Raw genomic sequence first — 12,218 nt, 5'->3', positions numbered from 1 at the left:
AACTTAACACTATAGCCCCCACTGATACAAAGTTGAACTTAACACTATAGCCCCCACTGATACAAAGTTGAACTTATCACTGTAGCCCCCACTGATACAAAGCTGAACTTATCACTGTAGCCCCCACTGATACAAAGCTGAACTTAACACTATAGCCCCCACTGATACAAAGTTGAACTTAACACTGTAGCCCCCACTGATACAAAGCTGAACTTATCACTGTAGCCCCCACTGATACAAAGTTGAACTTATCACTATAGCCCCCACTGATACAAAGCTGAACTTAACACTATAGCCCCCACTGATACAAAGCTGAACTTAACACTATAGCCCCCACTGATACAAAGCTGAACTTATCACTGTAGCCCCCACTGATACAAAGCTGAACTTATCACTGTAGCCCCCACTGATACAAAGTTGAACTTAACACTATAGCCCCCACTGATACAAAGCTGAACTTATCACTATAGCCCCCACTGATACAAAGCTGAACTTATCACTATAGCCCCCACTGATACAAAGTTGAACTTATCACTATAGCCCCCACTGATACAAAGTTGAACTTAACACTGTAGCCCCCACTGATACAAAGCTGAACTTATCACTGTAGCCCCCACTGATACAAAGTTGAACTTATCACTATAGCCCCCACTGATACAAAGCTGAACTTAACACTATAGCCCCCACTGATACAAAGCTAAACTTATCACTATAGCCCCCCCAACACAAAGTTGAACTTATCACTATAGCCCCCACTGATACAAAGTTGAACTTAACACTATAGCCCCCACTGATACAAAGTTGAACTTAACACTATAGCCCCCACTGATACAAAGCTGAACTTATCACTATAGCCCCCACTGACACAAAGTTGAACTTAACACTATAGCCCCCACTGACACAAAGTTGAACTTAACACTATAGCCCCCACTGATACAAAGCTAAACTTATCACTATAGCCCCCACTGATACAAAGTTGAACTTAACACTGTAGCCCCACTGACATAAAGTGGAACACTGAGGCAAATCTGACATGAAGTTCAAATCAAAGAACAGTAACATATTCACAATGACCTACATATATTATATATTAGTCAAGCCAATAAAGTATTTTTCACATCCACACCCTCCATACACAACAAGGCAAATAAAATTCTTGAAGATGGCAGAAATAAAAAGTTATGAATGGATAAATAGATATGAATGGATTCTATATGACCTCCCAGAAACACCTGGCAATATGGGTACGTTGGCTCTCAACACTAAAACATGTGACAATACAATATACCTTGCATTTCACTGTCCATGTCTAGTCCTTTGAATTTTACATACAATATAATGTGACCTTCATTTGACCTTCAGTCCTCTTAGAGTACAAGTAGTACAACTAGCATTACTCTTTTCAACCAAGGTTTTGTACCCCATGAATAATCTGTAATATTCCCTTATCTCCTTAAACGTGGAACTGTCTCTTTTCATAGGCAACCTATACACTTCAGTCACAAAGAAATCATTCTGTCTTTTTAACCTGTGTAGAAGTTCTGAAATCAGTTTGATAAATGATTTAGTTCTCCTTTTGTACTGTGATATAGGTCAAGCAAATTAGCTTACAGAAATGTGGCTTATTGTATCGCAGGGATCTGTCAACAGAACTGTGATGCTCCATACTACGCCAGTGCTGCTATGTGCCACACGGCAAGCATGTGTCACATTCAGCCCGACTTGGCTTAGATGCTGCAACACAAATGCCATCTTCTGAGAACTATGTTAATGTTAAACATTACCTTTATTAATATATTCACATCCCTTGAAAACATATCATAAATCTGAATCTGCTCGGGTAAAGAAACAAAAATGTATTCAATCAGAAAATGTTCAACAATCACAGCTATCTCTATTGACTTGAATCCTCCAAGTAACCATTTGAACTAAGCAAATGCTATGTGTCTCAACACACCACAGCATGAAAACATTTGGTTTTGAAAATATGGCATCTAGAACTAAGTTGCTGGCGGGAACATAGACATCCAACATGGCAGCCTTCTTCAGATAAACACAACAAGATGTCTCTAAGAGGGTTGCCCTACACACATGTGAGTCTCTGTTAGATGCATACCAACCAACCTCACACCCTATAGCATCTCTTCCTTCAAAAATATTGATTTAAACATCAAAACAGTTTTGTGTTCTTATTCAAGAAATACCAGTCACACTTGCAAAGTAAAATTTTCAGAGATGAATGCATTCCAGTTTGGAAACTTCTGCAGAACTACAGCTGACTGGTCTGTGAAACACTTGATAAATACCTGGAGTCGTCATGGTTCCCCCCTTGTTGTGGCCTTCTCACCAGCACGAGCATCATGCCCTCTGCTGCTGCACTATGTGAACCCTATTGGGAGACCTCAGGGGAATATCTATCAAACACCAGCCATTGTGTTTGCTTCTTTGGAACACTGCTTTATCCCTATCTTGAGATCATGATGAGCTGGATTTAGGATATAAGTGAATCGGTACAACTTCATGAATGGTTAACTGGATTTAGGATATATGTGAATTGGTACAACTTCATGAATGGTTAACTGGATTTAGGATGTAAGTGAATCGGTATAACTTCATGAATGGTTAACATGAAACATTTTATTTCTAATGTGAATACTTGACTGACAACCTTGAAGTTGTGTCATGCAGACATCATTGTGTCAAATAATGTGCTGTGTTTCAATGTGCTATCCCCACAACCACCTGACCCCCTTCATCCCCTAACCTGAACCACCTAACCCCCATCATCACCACAACCACCTGATCCCCTTTATCCTACAACCACCTGACCCCCTTCACACCTACAACCACCTGACCCCCTTCAACCCACAACCATCTGACCCCTTTATCCTACAACCAACTGACCCCCTTCATCCTACAACCATCTGACCCATTTCACCCCCACAACCACCTGACCTCTTCACCCCCACAACCACCTGACCTCCCTCATCCCAACAACCACCTGGTCGTACCCTTTGGTCTCCACACACAACTAACCTCCTTTATTCCCACAACCTAAACCACCTGACCCCCTTCACCCCAACAATCACCTGGTCCCCTTCATCATCACACCCATCTGACCCCTTCATCCTAACAACCTCTTGAACAGCCTTCATCACCACAACCACCTGATCCCCTTCACCCTCCACAAGCACCTGACCCCTTCACCCCCAAGCTCCTGACCCCTTAAACCCCCACAAGCACCTGAACCCCCTTCATCACCACAACCACCTGAACCGCCTTCTCCCCCACAACCACCTAAACCTCCTTCAGCCCCCACAAGCACCTGAACTGCCCTCACCCCCAACAACCACCTGAACCGGCTTCATCACCCCACCCACACAGACACAAAACCAACCCCCACCCCCATCCACACACACACATTCTCTCTCTCTCTCTTTCCTTCTCTCTCTCTCTGTTCCCAAAGCCTCTGACCTACTTTCTACCTGGCCCCAATGTTTCCCTCCATAGTACTCAGGACACCCTTGTAATCTAAGACATGTGAAATATTCCCTGTGAGATTTTACTGTGATTTTGCCACAACAACCTCTGTTTGCCTATCAAACCCACTATCTCGTCCGTCAGTATTTCTCAATATACGTCAGTAAAATCCTTCCTCAAAAAGTCTCTCAAGAGTTTTAAGATAATGAATTTATTATCACATTACAAACGACTGAAAAATGATCACTGACCACAGCAAGAAAATAAAGTGCATGTGAAGTCACAGATGCTATCACTGTGGTAGTTGTGGAAATATGCACCATCATATATCTAATAATCAACCACAATATTATTCCTGTTCCTGGTGTAAATGTATACAGCGTCAGCATATTATTAATCAAACTGTGGCAAACAACTCAGGCTATTTTATGAAAAATGTATACATTCTTGGCCAACTAAAGTTCATTTGAAGATGTCAATAGTGGAATTGGGATATGATGACATGTGTCAAACAAGACAGTGAGCCTCACCACCTGATCCCATTAGTCACCTCTCACTACAAGCATGGACTGCATAACACCTATTGCAACCTGGATCTTCATAGGTAGTAATGTGACGGTAAACCCAGATCTTCACAGGTAGTAATGTGACGGTAAACCCAGATCTTCACAGGTAGTAATATGCCAGTAACCCAGATCTTCACAGGTAGTAATGCGACTGTGGCTGCAGTAAATGTTGTTGAGGTGATGCACTGCCAATAACTTCACACATGATTTTGCAGTTTTGAGTTTATTGTAAGCAACATTAAATGAAAGTTTGAACAAAATGAACAAGAAAGATTAAAAACGTAAGTCTGGCCATATGTAACTACCACTACATGCAACCAGAGACTGAAATTGCATGACAAACCATTGGTTGACAAACATGGTATTTCCGTATCTATATGCACATGGTAATGTCTGTGCACCTGGACAAAAACAATCAAACTTCAGTATGGGATGCACAATGCCCAACCCCAACCACCATAAACCTCTCTACACATCTGTATTGGGAGAACAAATTGTGCACTGTTACACAACAAAGTGAAGTCAGCAATATTCCAGGCACCATCACTTACCATGTCCAGAGACCAGCAAACCACTGAACCAGTGAACCATGATATACAAGACACCAACCAGGGCGCATTGTGACCACCCAGTCACCTGCTCTTATCATAAGCCTGCAGCAATGCTGTAAGAAGCTGTAATCTCCCTTGCCTGCAGTATGTTAGAAACATGACTTGCATGCATCAGTATGTCATCACTCCAGCACCACCCACTCATAGTATCATTTCCAATGCCCCGCTAACCAAACTTCAAGCTGTGAGTGTGTCCAGTAAGTGACCAGACAATCCAGTGACTGCTCCTGTAAGCTGGGACCCATGCCATTGAGGTACCATGACTTGGTATATGACAGTCACAGAGTCAGACTATTGCATCCGCCAAGTCACCAGTTGTCATGAACATAGTGTGCAAGGGACTTATTCTAGTCTTCCCATCAGAGTCCTTTCAATAACAGTTACTAGCCGCTGAATAATGTTTAAGTTATCATTGTACACACTACACACATAAGATTTTCTTCATGGCTGACTTACACATTAATACAATGGACACACCCAAACATGTTTAGTTTGAGGCTAATGTTGAAACCAACAAAGTGTCCAAACAATGTGTCTCTTGATTTGATCTTCAACTTGATTTCATGCTGTTGATGTGCACTTAATTGTTACTACATGTTTGGGTTTTTTTTCTAATTAAACATCTAATTAGAGATTACAAGTGAATTACTTACTTAAGCTATTTATTTGTCCATGCCTGCACAATCAGATTACAATTAACACTTCATATTTCCTTTGACTTAACACTTCCTTACATTCTATTGATGTTCATAATACTTTCATTCCATGTTTATTAAAATAAATATTACCCTTAACAACATGACAAAAATAACACCTTTTATCTTACAGTATCTTATCTTGCAGTATCTTACAGGAAACATTATGAATACATCAGAAAACAATTTCATATTGATAAACATACAACACTTGTCCTATCATTGCTGACAGTGAACAAGGTCATATACAACAGACTGACACAGATAATACCTCGTATCACCCACTTCTTAGTGTCTCTATTGCTATCACACACAATCATTCTGATGGCAACATATGACATTGTTATATAAAACAGACTGTTCGAGATCTGCCACTATAAATAACCCCATAAACCATATGCCACATAATTCTGCCCAACTGGCTACAAATTGAACAACTTCATCAAGTAGTCCTATAATTTGGATAAGATAAATTACTGTTTCAAAGGCCCAGTTCATGTTTTTTTTATCAAGATAATGACTGATTTGTAATATTTCAATGAGCAGCTATCTTTTTCAGTTAAATATAAATAACTGGAAATTACACTTGATGTTAAAATAATCCTGAACATCTAATTATCATTGACACAATAAGCAACAATCACCCATCACCTCTGAAGCAAGGACAGGAGTAATCAGATCAACCTGTTCAAAGAACAATTTGTCAACTATGAATATTTATCCAGCAAGCCATGTAGGCATCAAAGTACAAAATCATGAGTGAGTGAGTTTAGTTTTATGCCACACTCAGCAATATTCCGGCTATATGGTGGCGGTCTGTAAATAATCGAGTCTGGACCAGACAATCCAGTGACCAACAACATGAGCATCGATATGAGCAATTGGGAACCGATGACATGTGTCAAACAAGTCAGCAAGCCTTACCACCCAATCCCGTTAGTCACCTCTTACAACAAGCACTGTCGCCTTTAATGGCAAGCATGGGTTGCTGTAGGCCTATTCTACAATGGGACCTTCACGGGTACAAAATCATGAAGTTCTGGGGACTTAATTATATCACTAAAAAGGCAAAAAGCATCAGAGTTAAAACCAAATCAAACATAAAAATATTTTACTCATCTATCAAAAGAAAGATATATTTCCCACTTTGAGAAATATCATATTGTAGCAGAACTGTTTTATCAAACTGAACCCTTATTTCACCTTGACACTGCACTGAGACAAAGCATCCTACTTGTGTGTGTGGCACTGAATATGTGTAAGTAACCTCTTAAACCTGTAGATATTCATGAATATTATATCATGGCATTGAATAACTGATGTTGCAGAGTAAATGTGATAACAATCATACTTTTTACATACAATCATTATAACCTCAAGGAGTATCTGGGTTTTATCAAGCTGCCTCTATGACGGTTATCAGAACGCTTTCTCACATTACATTAATAAGTAAAATGAATATTGTTTGGCCAATCCTGTGAAGATCTGGAGAAGAATGTGCCTTCAGCAACCCTTGGGGCTTGATGTAAGACACATTAAATTGATCAGTCAAGCTCAATAACTTGGCTAATGCATGTCATCATTCCCCAATTGTGGAGGTTGATGCTCATGTATGTCACTAGATTATCTGGTACAGAGTTGATTATTTACAGACCGCTGTCATATAGCTGGAATATTGCTGAGTGCTGTCTTAACAATCTCACAATTAATTTTTTTTCTAAGGAAGAGAAAATTAAAGTTGGGTGGGTTCAGAGTTGATTATTTACAGACCGCTGTCATATAGATGGAATATTGCTGAATGCTGTCTTAACAATCTCACAATTAATTTTTTTTCTAAGGAAGAGAAAATAAAAGATGGGTAGGTAATATCACCACTTTAATCTACAGTGGAAGGTCTATACAACAATATTCCAGTGTACTTCAACATGCTGTCCTACACTGTAGAGCTTCAGTTGAAGGTCTATACAACATTCTACATGCAGTCCTACACTGTAGAGCTTCAGTTGAAGGTCTATACAACAATATTCCAGTGTACTTCAACATGCAGTCCTACACTGTAGAGCTTCAGTTGAAGGTCTATACAACAACATTCTGCATGCAGTCCTACACTGTAGAGCTTCAGTTGAAGGTCCAAACAACAACATTCTACATGCAGTCCTACACTGTAGAGCTTCAGTTGAAGGTCCAAACAACAACATTCTACATGCAGTCCTATACTGTAGAGCTTCAATGTGGTTCTCTCTTGAGTCATGACATATAATGGCATTTATACAGTATGCTATATTGCTATAGTTTAATTATGAATGCTGCAGTAATTTATGAAATATACATATATCAACCTACGCTCAACAAAAATAATGTTGCAGTATGTTTCAGCATGATGGCAAATGTACATTGCAATATCACTTGTAAAATCCAAATATGGACTTCGTGACAATTCTCTCTAGATTCTTTTAAGTGATGATTTAATCATAAATAAAACTGATAGATGTTGTGAAATTGAAGGTTGAGTTGTTTGTAGAGGAGTGATTTCCTGATTGAACAACGCAATGGATTTCTTGATCAATCATGGAAGCAAAATATTGACCACTGCGTATGGTGGACACAATAGATCAATACTGTGATGTACAGGTTGTGATTTTTGACTTTAGAGACATTTCTACTTTTCACATACTTGTACATATTTCATTTTATCGGAGGCAGATCCAAGAATTGTTGCTAAAGAGAACTCCCATGAAGTACACTTTCTAACCTCACTGCTAACTCATAATTAAACATACACAGGCCTTTACTCTACCTCTCCCTTTGCCAGATATTAACATGCACAATATGACAGTGTGGGGTCTCCATGTTAACCTTCTTCAAAGTACAGATACAACCTGACATTTCCCAAACATCCATCACCATTACAACTACATCTTGTCAACAAATCATGACCTATATCAATAATTTAAGCCATCATTTCCCCACCTCATCAATTGCAGCTGACAGGATGCATGTATATTGTCAATATCCACCATGTCCAACTGTCCACTGTTTCCACGTACCTGTATCTTACTATTCTTAAAGATGTCAATATTTCTTGATCACATCTGTTTTGCTATTCACCTCATTGAAAAAAAGCCCATTTATCAGTATTGTGAAATTCTAGCTGTTGATTGAGATTCTAGCATGATTTCATATACCCCAACAATATACCAGAAGTCAGTCAGGAGTTTGGTCAATACACACAATCAATATGAAACAGGTGGGCCTGAGCCATACAGATGGTATTATGTTAACTAGCTTCTGGGAAGTGCTTTTGTCAAACTGTTCACACAAACTCATAATACTGGGTGACATTCCTTAAAATACATTTCACAAATAGCTTAGGTTTCCACCAACAGTACAACGGATTAAAAACTTGCACACACTGATAAAAGGGTAACTGAGCATATAAAAGAAAAACATGTGCATGTTTCAAAAACATATTTGTCTAAACTGAACTTAGTAATATTTCAGACTATAACGTTCATTCAATAGTTTGAGATATTGATCCTCCATACCCACTTTTAAACAAGTAATGAAACTGATTGTTAGGACATAAATCATGTTATCTGAAATGAAGATACTGAGGACTTTCCAACATTCTTGTTATGTTTGGTATGATGAACACTTGGTCAGTCAGAGATGTAAACAAATGAACTCATACATAACATGATGTAAACATCACAATTTGAGGGTTCTGACATGCTTAATTATCAATATCATGCATGCAGTATTTTCACTGCATGTATGTTTCTAAAAGATAATGTTCCTGTTACTTATACACTGCAGTTTCATGTTAACTACAAGCTGAGTTGGAGAATCATTGCATAATGAGATAGACAGTGTCCATGTAGAGTGATCCATTTTGAAACAAACGGTCATATATATAACCTCCAAAGAATAACTTGTAGTTATCAAATGCATCAACACCATGACAGCACGGTGTTGTGGTTGAAATTATACACTGACTGCCATTTGGCTCGTATATGACTTGAATATGCCCTGTAAACAGAGTAAATGTGTGATAATATTTATGTTTATTATATTGACATTTGGAATTCGGATGCTTCTCGGCGGAAGCGCGGACTTCTAGCGCTAAAACCATCAGCATTTTTGTACACAAAAGAAATCTAATCATCTGGTTTGTGAAGCTGAAAGAGAGTCAATGATTTGTGGCAAAGTATATATAATTACAGATAGACAGTGGCGCGCACCCCGTTACGCTTCCCTAGGAACCTTGATAGAACTGCTGTCAATGGATCAGTGAACCTCCCGTTATGCACAAACGTTCTTTCAAGAAAGGCGTGGCTTTATCTATCAGTCGCTCCACGCATAAGCGTTAGCTTTACCCACGTGAATCGCCACTCAACCGCGATTGTGTAAATAAACAATTAAGAAAGGCAAGTACTTACATCATCCCATTTGATAAACTTGTGTCCTTTGATCAGAATCTCCGGAACACGGATAGGCCTGAGCTGGACGACATGCACGCCGGGTTTGGCCCCCGCCATACTGTATTAGGCTATTTCGCAAGCCCCTTTTCTTTCATTTCACAGCGATCTTACGGGCTTTCTTTAGTAGATCACTACTAACGGTTGATCACGACTAGTTCGGAAGCCTGCGAAAGGCGAGAGTGTATTTTGACACAAGCCCACCACTGAGAGCGTATTCCTTTCCACTGAGAAACCCGACCTCACACACGATTTAACTCCGTTCAAATGTTACTGATAAACTCCAAAACTATGATATACAGCCATGCACAATGGCTTCTCGTGTGCTGCATCAAGAAGTAAACGCAAGCTTCCGTTGCAACATCATCACTGAGAATCTACAGTTGGTTGCCGTGAGCTTATGATCTTCTCACTGTTGACAGGAACTCGCCCGACTCGCACTGTTTCGCGGAATATGAAGGTGAGCGGTCATGTGACTTGATCAAAATGGCGCCTGGCTGTCACTGGCAGGTGGGGTCGGTACCGTTACTCCAGGCCATGCATATTGCATATATTCAAGCATGTCAGTAGCGCCTAATCACCAATATGGCGTGCTAAGGGTAGGACTGATGAATTCACTCGTCAGTGGTTATTATCAATTGGCACTGTAACGCCTAGCAAATGGTGATAACCTCCTGATGGGCAAGGCATTACTGGCGTTTCTGTTTGCGACTATTTGGTAATACCTGCCTGGATAATTCGTCATCACAAATAGTATTATAACGAAAAAGGAACACCCATCCTGCTGTCAGTGAGAAGCCTACTTCGGGTTTAAATGCTGTTAAGATACACCCCTTGAAATATGTTGTACGTAATTTACCACTACTATTGCTACTACTACCACTGCTGCTGCTACTACTACAGAATGTAATCAAAGTGTGTAAAGTAATAGAGTAAATGCCTCATTTTAAAGCAACGGCGTTGTCACTTGCATAGACAGACACGCCCGCTTTCGTTTTGTTATTTCTCGTGTTGAAGGGAGACAGGTTGTATCAACATCTGACGCCTGTTATTGCACACCAAGCGATGTATTTCCAGGTTTTCAGTTTCAAGCATTTGACAGATCGATCTACTGGACTCGGACTGATGACGTATGCGGAGCGCATTAGGTTGCTGGAGTGAGAAAGTGAGTTTAGTTTAACGCCGCTTTCGCAATATTTCAGCTATATTACGACTTTGAACACCAGAAATACACCTACCTACATATTCATTACAAACCTTTACTACCTGCAAAATCATGTCGCCAACAAAAGTCGCCAGTTATCCCTAATTACGATCAATATTCCATCCCATGGTTTGAAGATCTTTTAAGTCACCTGGAAGAAGACGACGTTCTGTCGGCACTTGTTGTAAGTTTCAAGTTTTAGAATGAACATGGCCGGGGCCGTCCTAATTACACACGTTTAGCCTGAGAAAATGTTTACAATTTGCGAATATAACGCAGTGATAAGAACTATCACAAACACCAAAAACACATATTTCAATGGAAAACATATTTAGACTGTTGGATTTTTTAGTTTAAATGACTGTAAGACGTCAGCTCATTTGATTGTCATTTCGACGCTAAATGTATTAAGATAGAACACACCAACAGGATGACTATTGATGAAGAACACCGACCGGCCAAAAACCGTGATTCATACGTGTGTGAATGGATTTTTAATATGTCAGCAGTAAGTGTATGTTGGAGATATGACTATGCATGTCATGTGACAGTTATTTCCAGCAACGTTTACAAAATGGAACTGCGAAACTGACCCTCCAGGGCGAAGATTGTAAAGGGAGGTAAGTACTGTAAGAGTATTTTATTTACGCTTCGGGCACTCACACATGGTTTTCTTTTGTGGTACTATGTGAGCGTTTAGTGGGACTGAGAAATCTTCTACAATTTCACTTTACAATGTCGACGAATTTACAAGCGATTACGCATCAGCACCATGATCGCTAAGGATGTAATCTTAGACTTTATAGATCCATTGTGAAATACTGGCCCCTGAAGCTAGGATCTGACGTCACATGTATATGTAAAGTGCATTTCCTAAAACTGCTGCGGAGTTTCTGTACCTAGATATCCTGGCTCATGCGTCTATTCCTCCATTCACATTCTGCATCGACCGGATACCTCAAGAAATGCGGAATTCCCCCGAAGACAGGATATCCGGTTTGCAGTGTATCGCGGACGTGAGAACCCCATGTACATTACGGTTCTTCGTGGCTGATTTCAAGTGTGTATATGTGATTACGTTTGCACAGGTATTCGACATCGCTACTGCAGCAACGGAAGGACCCGGATGACTAAATTCGCTCTTCAGAGTTTTCTCCCTTACACTGCCAGGATCCAATCCTGAT

At 39.9% G+C, this 12,218-nt stretch overlaps 2 protein-coding genes across 3 annotated transcripts in view; both read right to left on the bottom strand.

Moving 5' to 3' along the window:
- The window catches only part of LOC137294986 (1-phosphatidylinositol 4,5-bisphosphate phosphodiesterase beta-1-like), a 133,755-nt gene extending 123,455 nt beyond the window's left edge, over positions 1–10,300 (bottom strand). For both annotated transcript variants that reach the window (XM_067826222.1, XM_067826223.1), the window contains exon 1: positions 9,792–10,300. In XM_067826222.1, the coding sequence (XP_067682323.1) occupies positions 9,792–9,890 (99 nt within the window). In that variant the 5' untranslated portion in view covers positions 9,891–10,300. The remainder of the gene's footprint in view (positions 1–9,791) is intronic.
- Positions 1–12,218, bottom strand: part of LOC137294654 (ral GTPase-activating protein subunit beta-like) — a 374,261-nt gene that overhangs the window by 244,600 nt on the left and 117,443 nt on the right. The window lies entirely within an intron of this gene.

Source organism: Haliotis asinina, chromosome 8 (genome assembly GCF_037392515.1).
Source record: "Haliotis asinina isolate JCU_RB_2024 chromosome 8, JCU_Hal_asi_v2, whole genome shotgun sequence".
In the NCBI taxonomy this organism is placed as follows: domain Eukaryota; kingdom Metazoa; phylum Mollusca; class Gastropoda; order Lepetellida; family Haliotidae; genus Haliotis; species Haliotis asinina.
Note: the sequence above shows the minus strand (reverse complement) of the source record. Positions and strands in the feature narration are given on the sequence as shown.